The 14,298-nt window shown below is 59.2% G+C and overlaps 1 protein-coding gene across 9 annotated transcripts in view; it reads right to left on the bottom strand.

The window, feature by feature from the left end:
* Hdac4 (histone deacetylase 4) overlaps positions 1–14,298 on the bottom strand; it is a 270,631-nt gene that overhangs the window by 13,868 nt on the left and 242,465 nt on the right. For all 9 annotated transcript variants that reach the window (XM_058583297.1, XM_046456906.2, XM_058583294.1 and 6 more), the window contains 5 exons: positions 11,444–11,551; positions 9,487–9,542; positions 7,944–8,031; positions 7,481–7,600; positions 6,581–6,678 (listed from right to left, as the gene is read on the bottom strand). In XM_058583297.1, coding sequence (XP_058439280.1) covers positions 6,581–6,678; positions 7,481–7,600; positions 7,944–8,031; positions 9,487–9,542; positions 11,444–11,551 — 470 coding nt within the window. The remainder of the gene's footprint in view (positions 1–6,580; positions 6,679–7,480; positions 7,601–7,943; positions 8,032–9,486; positions 9,543–11,443; positions 11,552–14,298) is intronic.

Raw genomic sequence — 14,298 nt, 5'->3', positions numbered from 1 at the left:
GGTACAGCCACGTGCCTGTGTGGTGAGTCCTCCAGCCCTGCCCCGAGCCGCTCCTCCTCCTGCCTGGGCTCACGGGCTCAGGCTGCCCGCTGCCCAGGGACGAGGACCAGGCAGTTCTCGGGGCTTTCATTCAACACAGCATGGTCAAGGTCCTGGCACCGTGAGCTCTGCTGGGAGGCAGCCCGTGTGGACTTCCTGCCCCTGCCGAGGTCCCAAGCACACAACCAGGGACCACACCCACATGCAAAGTTGAGTGCAAAACAAAATGGAATCTGAGGGTGGTTGGGGACAAGCTGACGACCTACGAGAGCTCTCTCTGGAAGGGGTTAGCATGTGTCAGCTCTGTGGGGAGGGTCGGGGACCCTGCTGAGGCATTCCGCTTGGGAAGTGGACCCCCAGCTAAGCACACAGCAGCCCGTCAGCGTGCAGCTGAGCAGCATGGCACATGGCACGTGCTGTGACACGGCTGGGCCAGGGAGCCACGGAGCCACGCAGGTTCAGGTGCCGCTGGCCAATGAGCATCACCCATTTCAGTCTCCCGGGGAGCAGGTGGGTGGCATCAAGGCCCCTTTCCCAGGAGGCAGCAGTGGCCCTGAGAGGGAGGTGAATGGACGTCTCCCAGCTCCAGGATGAGCACCTGGGTTTGTGCTCCTGGCACAGGCCCAGGAAGGTGCCCTGCAGCTGTGCCGTTCCCTCCTCTGAGGACCCCAGTGGCATGAGTCTGCGGCAGGTGCTGGGCCGGACACCAGGTGCTCTGGCTTCTCCCTCAGCCCAGGGGAGTCGGAGGCATGGACCCCGGCTGATCCAGCTTCCGAGGGTGGGAGTGAGAGGCCACCACTCTCTGGAGGAGCAGTAGGGACAACCCTCTTACGGTGCCTCACCCCCAATGCCAGGGGACACGTGTGCCCGCTGCAACAAGCCTCAGGGTGAGCATCCACAGCAGCAAAGGGCGTGTGCCCCGCACACAGCAGGCCACGCAGCTTCACTCAGCTCCTGTCGGTGCCGAGAAGCCTGCCTGCAGAGCACCAGTCCACCTGGGCCTGCGGCGGCACTCGCCCCAACAGACGGGCAGAAGAGCCCCGGGCTTCCCAGCAGCTGCTGCGTGCTCCTCCTCCTCCTCCTCTTCTTCCCCGCTTTCTTAGTGGTGCCTCACAGTTGAACATGACACGGGGTTTGTGTTGCACATGTTCACATGTACACAATGTGACAATATAACCTGGGTATTGTCACTCCCCAGCAGTCCCCTCCCTCCCGCCTCCCACCCTGGTCCCTACCTCTATTGCTCTCCCTTGGATTTTCATGCGATTACCCCCGACCTTTTTTTCCTCTCTACCTTTCTCACAAGAGAAAATATCCAACTCCTGACCCTCTGGTTTTGGCTTATTTTGCTTAACATAGTGATCTCCAATTCTACCCATTTTCCTGCAAATGCCATGATTTCCTCCTTCCTCAAGGCTGGATACAACTCCATTGTGTGTGTCTCCAGAACCTTTCCTTATCCATCATCTGCTGATGGACACCTAGGCGGGCCCATGGTCTGGCTGCTGTGAGCTGTGCTGCTCAGACACAGGTGTGTGTGTCTCACGTGGTGCAAGGACTTGAATTCCTCAGGATAAACCCTGAGCAGTGGTACGGCTGGGTCACATGGGGGTTCCATGCCCAGTCCTTTGGGGAACCTTGGTACTGATTTCCGTAGCGGTCGTACTGATTTGCAATCCCACCAGCAGTGTGCAGGATCCCTTCTCTCCGCATCCTCTCCAGCATTTGCCCTGTTTTGTGTTCTTGATGGCGGCCATGCTGACTAGTGTAAGAGGAAGTCTCGGTGTTGTTTTGATTGGCATTTCCCTGATGGCTAGCGATGTTGAACATTTGTTTTTCATGCTTGTTACCATTTGTGTTTCTTCTTTTAAGTGTCTGTTTAATTCATTTGCCCATTTATTAGGGGTGTTTTCCTGGTGCTGTTCTGAGTTCTTTATATATTCTGGATATCGATCTGCTGTCAGAGAGCAGCTGGCTCAGCTTTCCTCCCATTCTGTCGGCTCCGTCTTCCCATTCCTGACCCTTCCTTTGCTGCAGAATCTTTTTAATTTGATGCCATGGCATTTATTAACTCCTGGCACTCTTCCCCGAGCTTCAGGGGTCCTAAAAGCCGGAGTGCTGACCTGCCTTTTCCTCTAGGAATCGCATGCTGTCCCAGGATTTAAAGGGACACTTTCAGTTTTCCTCGTGTACTGTGTGGCTGGCTTTGGGACTTTCACCTAGAGCCGACATGATGTCGAGGAAGCTCCTTCTGTCCCTGTTCTTCCTCCTTCTGAGGGCACCTGTACCGGCAGCCTCCGCAGCAGGGGAGAAGGATCCAGGGAAGGATGTGGGTGTGGGTATGGGGGTGCTCCAAGGGCCATCACTAGGGTTCTGCAGCACACTGGGTACTACCAGGCCGGGGTCAGCAGGTGTTTCCTGCCAAAGGCTTGACTGTCGATGGTTAGTCGTGGAGCCACGTGGCCTCAGCCAGGACCACTCAAGGTCGCTGTGGAAACAGCCACAGATGGCATGCAAACATGGGAAGCTAACCTGTGGACCGGCTCGCGGGCTGCAGTTTGTCCACCTCTGCCCCACACGGCTTCCGTCCTGCTCCTCAGACAGGACCCAGCCCCAGAGGCAGGAGGTGTTTACATGCCCATCAGGGCTTGTCACAGCAAGCTGACTGCTGCTTTGCACAGTGTGGGACATTTGAGCAGAGCATCTGCCCAGCCATGCATGAACCTTGTCAGCAGTCCTTCCTGGGTGGCTCAACTGCAGCCTTTGTGGCCTGGCTGGCAGCAGGGTGGAGGTGGCCTTGGTGGTGTGGGATCGTCTCCAGGGCATGCTCCACAGGGAGGGTGGCCTCAGAGGCCACCCTCCCTGCTTCCGCCATCCAGACAGTCCCAGGGGCCTGGTTTCTAATTATCTTAATGGAGTTCTTGTCACATAACCTCTTTCTTCAAGCAGAACAGCACAGTGCCTCCTGCTTCTGCTGGGGACAGCCAAGCCAGGACGCCTTTCCACTGAAAACCCCAGGCGTGTGTGCAGACACCGTGTCACCCGCGCAGCACCCCCACAGCTGCTCTGTAGAGCTGAGGTGGGCTTCAGCTCTGCTTTGGTACTGCTGAGCTACTGAATTCCTAATCCTGCCTCCACGACCAAGTCCTGTTAAAATCATCATTAAATGAAGTTCATGCCAGGAAAGTCCCTGGGCTCCCTAGGTGTCCTCAGGCCCAGCAACAACTGGATCCCGGCAGCAGCCCCCACTGTAGGGTGCTTCCCTGCCTCCCACGGGACTCCCACTCCTCAGCACCCCTCCCACCCAGACATCCGGCCGCCTCCGCTAGGCCCGACCCTCGCCTCCACGGGCTGGACTCTACCTGCTTGTCTCCCCAGGCTCTCAGGAGAGTGCCTGTGCTGTCTCTCTTCTCACACCAGGGCATCTGTCCTTCCTGGTCATCAGACTGCCAACTCAGATGGACACTTGCTCACTATTTCTCAACTCTCCTGGAGTCCAAGTCCAAGGGTCCCTGTGTCCCCAGCCGAAATGTTCTCCACCTGGTGCCCTGCACCTCCTGCAGGCCTGCAGCTGGAGACCACTGGACACCTGCCCACCCTGTACTTCCTGGCACCCGCTGCCCCGTGGGCTTTTCCTCCTCAGGCTCTGTCGCCATGTCTGGGACCCGCCATGTCTGGTACCTCAGCCAGGCCACCAGGAGGCAGACCCGCCACTGGGTACCAGCAGCCCTCGCAGAGCCGTCAGGACCAAGTCGGACAGGCATGTCCAGGCCGTTTCCCACCAAGCCCCCTCCTCGGGAAGTTTCCTGGGCACATGGCAGAGGGCTAAGGGGTCATCACCAACTCACTGTGTGCAGCCTCTGGCTGCCCAGGGCCGGCCTCCCTCCAAGGCTCTCTCCGTTGTCTGGACCTTGGTGGGCAGGCAGGGCCATGCAGGTCCACCATGGCCAGTGAAGCAGGAGATTTCTCAACTCTGGGAGTTCTACTTAAATTTTTTGCTTCTAAAATAACTCTGCCATGTCCCCAAGTAAACTTGTACATAGGAAACACCTGTGTGTCCTGGTGGAGGCCCTGCTGCCTTGAGGAAGCAGAGGACCCGACTTCCTTCACAGGCCAGTGCTGACTCAGAGCTGTGGCTGCCAAGGCCACCTGAGGCACACTCTGGACAGTCAAAATCCTGCCGCCCTGTGCTTCTCCAGTCAGAGACAGGTATCTGAAGTCAGTGGCAGGCACTGACAGTGCCCGGAGTTCAGGGGCCGTGACTGTCACACTACAACCTGGAAGATGGGGAGTAGAATGGCCCATGGCCACTCAGTGAGAAGGCCCTGTCCACTCCAGAGCACCCAGATCCACAGACATCCGAGGGGCTTTACAAGGCCACACTTCAATCCACCCTGCGTAGAGCTGACCCCAACTCCAACGCACCAGTGACAGGGGGAGGGCTCAAGAACGCACACCGTCATCTGCACCCAAGCCGGGGCACTCGGCCTGCGCGCGCAGACTTCAAAGCCCTGTCTGGCCCTGGGGCTGGTTTGAATGAAGGTCCTTTTCTTCTCCGAGTCTCTGAGCCTGAGGAGAGAGTGTCGGCTGCTCCTGGATTTTATTAGTAGGGATTTTCTTATCTTTTCTTCATCCGAGGCTTGATGCCCTGAAAGCTCAACCTCGCAGGCCACGGGTCTGAACAACAAGGGGATGCCTTGGAGGCAGGCACTGTCCCGTGGGGCCGCCCAGCAGGGGCCGGCTGAAGAAGAAAAGGGAAAACCAGCCTCTGACCCTTCCTCCCCGTCCAGTGCCCAGGGAACCATAAACTGTAAACTTCAAAGTGCTATTTTACATCTAAATCAATAAGAAAATGCTGAAACAATTTTCATTTTCAAAGAGGCCATTGAAGCTTCCAAGAGCTCTCTCCACCAGGTGCCACCACGCATATGCCTGGCGGGACACGGGGCAGACGTCAAGAGCACCTGGGGAGGAAGTGCATCTTCAGGGCGGGCCAGGTGTGGCCTGCACCCTTCCTTCCACCCCAGAGGCCTGCGCACAACTGAGAATCCCGCCAGGCGCCGCTGCTCCTGAGGCTTCTGAGAGGAAGAACCTGAGGCAGAGGGTCCCCAGGGCACTCGGCTGCTGGCAACGTGGCTCAGGTGGCACGCCCACGTGGCACGCCCATGTGGCTCAGGCTGCACTCACACCTCCTAAGCGGCCTTGCAAAGAGCCCATTCTTAGCAGGGCGATGGCCAAGTGGCCCAGCATGGGACATGTGACACCCAATTCACATGCTCCGCTCTCAGAGTGCAGACCTCAGGTGTCTCACCTGAGGTGGAGTAGGGTCAGCATTACACACTGCTGGCCAGGGGCAGGAAGGACACCACGTGCACAGGTTGGGCTGGAGGGAAGGCAGCGGATGGGCATTAGCGTGGGCTGCCACCGACCTCCTCTGTGTCACCCACAGGTGACCAGGGGACTCGCACCAGCAGACCCAACCACCTTTCCCATGGGAACTGGAGCCAGGATCTGCTTCAGGGTGAGCATGGGACTGACCCAGAGTACCCAGAGCACAGGGCAGTCTGCATAGAAACTCTGACGGAGGTGTGGCTGTGCAGTCTCACCCAGACATGCACACGCCTGCACATGTCCTCACATCCCCAGATACATGTCACATACGCATGTGCACACAGCCATGGACCTGTGTGGGGTAGACATGTGCACACACGCCATGCAGAAACACACAGGCATGTGGACACCACCTGCAGGCAGGCACACACAGAGAGCTGTACACACACCCAGCCAGGAATCCCGGGTAAGTCCTGCACACTGCCCTGTGTGCGCACAGCTCAGGGTAGGACGGCCCCGGAGCCGGGGAGTCGGTGAGATTATCTGGAAGCCACGCAGCGACTGCCCCCTATAAGACTGAAGGTCTGCCAGGCCCAGCCAGACCAAAACCAAGGGCCCAGAACCCACTGGGGCTGTGACTGCTCACTGGTAGCCCACAGCACCGGTGGGGGTGGGGCAGAAACTGCCCTTGTAGAAGAGCCACTTGACACTGGTGAGGACGCCATACTGCCCGGCCCTCCACTCTTCTCCCAGGAGCTGCTTCAGTTCGTGACCTCGGGTGACAAAAGCCAACACCTGCCTGCAGCCAGGCTTGCCGACCAGAGGGCGGGCGCGGAGGTGGATGAGAGCAGGGTCTTGCCTCCTGACCTCTACACGTGGAGGAAAAGCCTTCACTTCATCTCACATCATGGCACGGGGGTGTGGAAGAGAACAGCCAACAGGGAGGTCTTTCCACTAGTGACCCTAGTACCCTCCCCTCCGCTGGCAAGCCCTCACCTCTGTCCCCTCCCTTTCTTACTATCAGGACTCAAATGTAGTCCTTTTATTTGGCACATGGGAAACTAGGAACAAGTAAGTGGACAGTCCCAGAGGTCACACTTGGGCACTTGAGCTGGTCCTGCAGGGTCCCACTCCTGCTCCCAAGCACTGGGTCTCTGTTAACAGCTCTTCCATGCAGGCTGAGGGCTGCTGGGAAAACCCAGGGACTCACCTGAAGGCTGCCAGGTACTCTGTGTCTCCCATGGGGGGGTCGAGGCCACCCGTAAAAGCCATGTTGACATTAAAGCCCACGCCTGGCCCTGTGCCCACCTGTGGCCAGAAGGAAAGAAATCCATGTCACAGACCCTCCAGGAGAACACCTGCTGCAGGTGGCACTGGGCTGGGGCATGTCTTGGGGTCCCCACAGGGACAGCCTGTGTGTCATGGGCCCTCAGGATGTCTCTGCATGTGCAGAGCTGGCCCTGACACGCTGAGTCAGTGGTGAAGCACTTTCCATGGAGCACTGTAGGCCTCGCGGGCCCTGAAGCTGCAGGAACGGGAGCTGTTGCTGGCCTCTGGGCCAGGGAGGGGCCTGTTGGCCCCACACAGGAACATTCCTGAGGCCCTGCTGCTCCGTTCCATGTGCAGCTCGTCAGGGTCTTTGGGTGGAGGACACCTGGGAAATGTCCCACCTCTTCTCAAGCAGGGACCTAGAGCTGGGGCGCCTTCTCCTGACTCTAGGACCTCTGTTCAGTGCGAAGGCCAGCTCTGTGACCCAGCCTGCCACGTAGCACTGAGGGGCAACAGGCCTGGGCGGGCTCCTGCAGGAGGGCACCCATAAGGACAGGGCCTGGAGGGCCGGCTGACCCAGGGCAGGGCCTTCCTGGAGGAGGAGCCCCAGCCTCGCTCCCACAGTCCTGAGGACTTCCGCTTGCCCAGTCGGGGTCTCCTGTATTTCAGAGAGAGAGGCCTGGCACACACGTGTAGAGCCAGCCTGGGTTCTGCCTGGAACGACCATCTGGGCTTCAGCCATGGGGACCCTGCTCTGCTGCATGGGCAGGTGGCTGGCCTCCACCTGGCTGCACAGCCCCACACCTGCAGAGCCTCCCGGAAACCCCACCCTGATGCTCACCTCATCAGGTGCCCCGCTGCCTGGGAAGAAGTTCCCGTCGTCATAGCGGTGCAGGGACACATAGAGGACGCTAGGGTCACTGTAGAAAGCCTGCTGGGTCCCATTCCCGTGGTGCACGTCCTGCGAGAATGGAGAAGCAGCTCACGGCAGGACGGGACTTGGAGCTTGGCCCTCACCGCCCAGCTCTTCCAGGCTTGAGCTCAAGGCTGGCAGACGGCCCCAACTGGGGCCAAGGCTCCTTTCTAGGCAGGGGGTCCAGGACGCACAGCCCACTGGCAGAGGCCATCAGTTGGACTCCTGACGGGTGTGGAGCTTCCCTTTTCTGGTCTCTGAGGCAGCTGCCACAAGACAAAGCTCCCAAGGCCAAGAGCTGATGGAGATGAAGACCCGCCCTCCCCGCCCCACCCGCCCCACCCGCCCAGCTCTGCAGCAAGCAAGCTCCTCCAGGGGGTGTGCCACTCACCCAGTCCACAATGAGGATCTTGCTCACACTCAGCCTCTGCTGCAGCAGCCTGGCCGCCACGGCCACGGAGTTGAAGTAGCAGAAGCCCCTGCAGAAGGTCAGCGGACAGCACTCTCTCTCTCACCTGTGCCCAGCCTGCGGCAGAGCCCTCTTGTCCGGCGATTCTGAGAGAGCTCTGGAGAAGGCCCCAGACCAGCACCTGGGGACCTCACCTGAGCTGGTGTGGGCCGAGAGACGCCAACACCACGCAGACACAGACCAGTTTCCTGCTTGGAGGCTCCGCGTACCAGGGTCTGCTGTACCTCCGTGGTGGGAGGCCCCTCACCGGCCTTGGCTCATCCTGGCCCCTGCATTTCACCTACACCCACAGAGCAGCTGCTCGGGCTCCCCTTCCACATCCCAGCGCCCATCACAGTGCTAGGCCCAGTGCGAGCTGTGAGCTGAAGGATCTTACTCAAGACCAAGAAGTAAGCGAAGGCAGCTCAAGCACAAGCCACCGTGTCTTGACCTCAGCTCTCAATCCCCACAGGACAGTCGCACGGCTGTCCTGAAGCCCCAGCGAGGCACGAGCCCCTTGACTCAGCTGGACTGCTGTGGCGTCTGGTAACCAAGAACCCCGCTGCCAGACTCGGTTCCCATCCCTGCTGTCTGGAACCTGACAGCTCAGGTTCACATCAGGGAAGTCACTTTGGAGAAGGGAGGCCGCAGAAGGCTGGGGCCTCGGGCAGGCCGGCTCTGCGCTTCGACAACCACAGGGTTTTCCAGGTAAGGCCAGAGCCTCCAGCCAGGGCTCCCTCCCGGAGACCACCACCTCTTCTCTGCTTGAGAAAGAGAGCCCCTGCCAGAGCCAGGTCTGCCTGGCCCAGCCACGCTGCCCCTCTGCTCCTCCCTGGCAAGCTCTTCTGTCTGGCCTGCAGGCCAGCTGCTGCCCTTCCCAAGCCCAGCTCCAATGCCATATCTTCCTCCTTCCTCCAGCAGGACCGGGCACTGTCCTGCCTCCGTGCAGGGGTGGCCCTCCTCTGGGTGGGGACGGCCTCTGGTGTGAGGCTCTCAGAGTCCATGCTGACCTTGCGGCTGCGGCTCTCCTCAACACTGTGGCATCCACACTCAGACCCTTGTATGTGTGAGTGGTCAGGATCCCTGAGCCCTGGGCTGGCCTTGGACACAACTTTCAGCCTGGCCTCCCTGGCACTCAACAGTGGCATCTCAGCTTAAGGTCCTGCACGAGGCGGCCAGTGCACCCAGGTGAATGCCCTGAACAGTGGTGCCTCGTGGACTGGCCCCTGCAAGCCGTGCTCCCAAAGCACATGGCCAATGGCCTCCAGAGACCTTGCTAGTCCTGCTTTCAAGGACCCTCCCCCTTTTCTTCTTTCATTTGACGCCTTTCCAGCCTGCCCACCAGGGAGGCCAACAGGCTCCAATGTCCGCCTTCTTTAGCTGCCCTGTGGCTCTTGAGCTGCAGGGGCTACCGTAGCCATGGAAGGGAGACCAAGAGCACCCACCCACCCGTGGCCCTGCCCGCCCACCCACCATGCCCACTCACATGGGTGTGCTCTCCTCGGCGTGGTGTCCTGGGGGGCGGACCACAGCAAAGCCGTTCTGCAGACGGTGTCAGACCGGGGGTGGGGGTGGGGTGGGAGGGAGATGGCGAGAAAAGAGTAAAAGCCGTTTCAGATCCTCCGGAAAACCTGATAAGCACTCTCAGCAGACGCAGAGAGCCAGGGGCGCTCCCTGCCACCTGGTAGCCTGGCCTGGGCACAGCACTGGCTGGAGGCCTCCGAGGGAGTCTGGGCCATCTGCATAGAGGCCTGCTGCTTCTCGGGGCCTCTGGGGAAGCCAGGCACCCAGATCAAGTCCAGGGCTTGCCTTGGCTTCCTGCTGTCGGGGCTGCGGGTCAGACTTGCAGCACCTCAGTTGGGGCGCCCTTGGTGCTCACTGGTGGAGACCTGGATGTGGCTGAAAGGGAAGGGGCCCTGCCGGCATGGACTGCCCCCGTTGGCCCTGACAGGCACGACTGGGGAGTGGGCAACCCCAGAGAAGTGCTTCAGAGACCAGCACTGGCATGGCTGCATGCCTCTCCTCATGCCATCTGCAAACCCCTCCTAGCTGCTATAATAAAAGTGGCTCCAACTCGTGTCTCATCAGCAGCAGGGAGCCATGTGGTCGGCTCCATAATATTAAGGTCTCAAAAAGGGCCACCAACCAACAATTAATGACTGTGCTGGGGGGGTGAGGAGCTGGCCAGCTCCGGAGACCAGGATCAGGACACGAGAAGAGTGGCAGTGAGGCTACAAGGCAGACCCCGAGGTAGACCCTGCCCTCAGACTCAATTCTGCAAAACCCATTTATGTTCCTGTGCTGTGCAGTGGCTCTCAACGCTGCCCATGGCCCCTGGGCACTATCTGCTTTCCCACTGCACGGACAGCTGGGGATGGTACAGTGCACTGGAGGGCAGGCTGCTCCAGCCTGACCAAGCCAGCAGCAGCAGGGAGCAGCATCAGCCCCTAGGCGTTCGCTGCCGCATGCTGCAGGGAGGGGGAGGCCGTTCCTCCCAAGAGCATCCTCAATGAAGCAGTAAAACTTATACATGGATTCAATCTCCGCACTGTGCACATGGCTTGCAGAACCTGGTGCAAAACCAGAAAGGCGTACAGGGCCCCCTGGGGGCAGCATGCGCTGACTACTGGGGAAGGCCAAGTGCCACTGGTCTCGGGAGCTGAGCGAGCTCCTTGGCTCAGGGCACCCTCTTGCCTTGCAAGAAGGGCAGAAGCAGACTGCTGAAGCTCTGACTTGGGTAACCTAAGACAGGCTGTCCAGCACAGGGACACTGGGCGCCCTCCAAGGTGCAGCAGGCAGGGGCTGTCCGTGATAAGAACCCGAGCTTCTGAGTGAAAACAACTCGTTTTAAGACCTTGTCTGCACTGCAAGTGGGACAACTCTCCCCGCGCTCCAGGACTTCTTGGTGAGATGGGCCGTGAGGCCACGGTCTCAAAAAGGGAGCACTTCTGTGGCTACAGGAGATGGGGATTTCACGGGTAAAGGTCTGCAGCCAGTCCCAGGGTGCTGGGCTTGTCCCCAGCACTGGAGGTGAGGCCCAGACATGGTCTCCAGAGTTGTCGCCAGCTGCCTAGCGCAGGCTGTCGAGCACCTCTGCCTCTCCAGCTGCACACCCATGCCAGGCCATGATGCTCCCGTGCTTCAAGGTGTGGCCACAGATGGACACAAGACAGGAGTGCTTGATGCCACCGTCCACTATGCCAGATGCTACTGGTGCTTTAACACAGTATTTTAAAAGTTCCTCAGTCTTAATCTGTAATGTGGCCGACAGGGCATGACATGGAAATGAGCTCCTTAGGTCCTCAGCGCTTGGTAGAGCATAGAGGTTCCCAAGACTGAGCTCTGAGAATCTCTGACCTGCACATCTTCCCCAGTGTGGGAAGGGTCCACCCTTTCTCTGGACCCGCCTTCTGCAGCCCAGCTCTGCCAGGGCCCCCACTAACCTTCAGCTCTCCAGTGGCCACCTTAAAGACCAGCTCCACCACACAGCCCACGGCCAGACGAGCTGCCCCTGATGAGTGCACCTCATTCCATATGGTGTCACTATCCACCTGTGGAAACATGGTTACTGTCACCACCCCTGAGGCACTGTGCAGCCTCACATCTGCCCTTCATCAGAACAGACACAAGACACACCTGGGCTGGTTTCCTTCTCAGACATGCCGGGACACACTAAGTAGAAAACGGAGAGTGACGGCCCCAGAGTCCCACTGTGTGCCTGCCCTCTCTGAAGCGCTCTTCTCTCTACTACTCGCAGGCTCTGAGCTCAAGGATGTCAGGTTGTTGGGTCCCTGCCCTGAGCCCACCCCTGCCGCTATGACTACAGCTAAGAGGGCATACTACAATTAGCAAAATGAGGTTAAGAGGAATTAAGAGTCAGGTCTCCTCAAGTTAGGGCTTTCCACACTGCATTTAACTGAAAGCTTTGACTAGTGGACTGGGGTGGCCCAGGAGGAGAGAGCATGAGCCCCAACCCCAGGGGACAGCTCATCAGCCCTGCTAGTTGCTTCTACTCTGACCACCGAACAGTATGCACGGACTTACTTTGTTACCCTAGATGGTTATTTCTAAGGCCCACTTGACGTGAGAGCCAGAAATCAGACACTGCTAGGTTTGCAGAGAAGTCTCTGGGGGCACCTGGCTGGGCCTGGGCCCCAAAGCAGCCATATCCAGGTGTGTCCCTTGTGCACAGGGGGTTGCTGAGCGGCCACCAGGGCCTGGGCCTTCACAAGCTCATATAACGTCACTCAAGGAGCCTTCTCAAATTGACTCCTGACTACTCATTTTGGAACCCCAGAGCTGGCAGGAAACCTGTGCTTGTGCTGTCCTCATCCCCAGCCCAGGCCTGTGAGGCTTCTGCCCACTGCAAGGGCAAGAGGCCGCCTGATAGACACTGGTCTCGCCATGGGGAGGGAGGGATCTTCCACCAGGAGATCATGACGCTTCATCATCAAAGCAAGTCTGAAACGCCTTCACAGGACTGAAGACATTCTTGAGTGTGTTTGGCCAGGACTGTCCTTTTCAAAGATGGAACCTCTAGGTTCTGAGTTTCCAAATGTCAAAAGAGCACCTCCACCTTGCAGCCCCGTCCTGAAGACCGGCTGCTGTCTGCACGGGGTGCCAGCCCAGTTCGGTTCTGGAGGCTTCAGTGCAGCCGTCTCATTGGACCCAGGCAACAGCTGGGAGAGATGCCCCCAACTGCCCTGGGACCCCAGGGACAGCATTGTCCTGGGAAGGCCAGGCCTAGAGGCTGCCAAAGGAGCCAGATTATTCCCCTCCTAGATGCAAAGAGCCTGGCTTTAGGGCCAAGCCAAGGCAGGGGGATGACGGGCAGCGGCTCTGCTATGTGCTGTGGCTGCCCCTGTCCCCAGAGAACCTGCTGGGACCCTCCTGTGGCTTCATCCTGCCATGGCTGTCCGCCTGCTCAGGGCTGGTCACCAGGATGCCATCCCTGCCGCAGGCACTGCGGGAAGGGCCAGCTGCACACCCTTCCCAGCAGAGGTGGGAAAACAGGAGAAGGGAGCCATGAGATGGGTCCTCGTAGTCTGAGATGTGACCGGATGAGCAGGGGTGGCCAGCTGGGGTGAGCTCACAGGTGGCAGGGGATACCCCGAGTCTGTGCCACACTCGGGGGCAGGGGCTGATCCTGGTGAGGCTCACAGGGAAACTCAAGGACACCACCTCCTCACTAATCTTTAACCATGAGGTGACTAAAGCAGTTGACAGCCTTCGTCTAAAGAGGTCGAGACAGGACAGAGCTGGGCTCCGGAGGCCCACTGCACAGCTCAGTGCTCCCTGCGGCTGCTCTCAGGAAGCGTGCCTCCTCTTGTTGCTGTGTCCCCACCCTGGCAGAAGGGCCGACCCCTCCCCCACTGGCTCTGGGGTCTGCTTTGCTTCTCCTGACACCCAGGGGCCTGGCTGTGGCTCTGGAAAAGGACACTGAGGCATGGAGAGCTGTGGCTGCAGCTTGACCCAGTGAGTCCACCCAAGCCCTCCAGTCTGCCTTCCTGCTGCATGGTGGACGGCAGAGAAGACCTAAAGATACCCACGGGCCGTGCTTTCCGCTGCCCGTGGACAGGCTCCACCTGCAGCTGCTGCACCCACATGTGAGGTGCAGCTCTGGTCCCACGCCGCACCCAGTCAGGTCTAGCACCAGGGCGGCCTGAGTGGGCATTTAGCTTTCATTTGCAAACCATAAGTCCTGCCTCGGTTAGGCTTGCTGGCTGCGGGGCAGTGCAGCTCCAAATCTTTTCAAGTCTGGCCAAAAACTCAGCTGAGTTAAGAGACTGAAGCCTATGTACAACTACAAGCCCTCAGGGCTCGGCTGGGATGACGCTGGTCACCCTTCCTGACAGGGTAGTTTTCAAAGCAGCAACTTTGGCAGACTCGGGAGAACGCAGTTTTGTTGCATTTCTACAACAGAATGCAGACCTGGACTGTCCCCCTGCCGTCTGTGGTCACGCTGCCAACTCAGCAGGAAGAGCTTCTGCTGCCCACCTGCTCCTGCTGCCTGGCCTCTGTGACCCTTCGCAATGTTCCTCAATGCCATGGGTCACAGGTCACAGATGGGACAGGAGGCTCGGCCTTGCTCCAGGTGTTGCCCCAGCCCTGCCACCAACAAGCCAGAACTGGGGACCTCGTTCAGCAAGGACTGGAGGCCAGTCCACTCGAGCAGAGAGAAGTCTCTGTCACTGTGTGCCTCTGCCTCTTCTCCGGCGGGTCCAGTGGAGACATCTGCCCATAGGAAGAGGCCAGCACAGTGCAGCCAGCTGCCTCCCAAATGCCACGTGCCTATGGG

This window comes from Marmota monax, unplaced genomic scaffold (assembly GCF_021218885.2).
Source record: "Marmota monax isolate L192 unplaced genomic scaffold, Marmota_monax_Labrador192_F-V1.1 WCK01_AAM20220418_F8-fsc00230, whole genome shotgun sequence".
NCBI lineage: Eukaryota > Metazoa > Chordata > Mammalia > Rodentia > Sciuridae > Marmota > Marmota monax.
The sequence above is the reverse complement of the archived record's forward strand: the minus strand, read 5'-3'. Positions and strand labels throughout refer to the sequence as shown.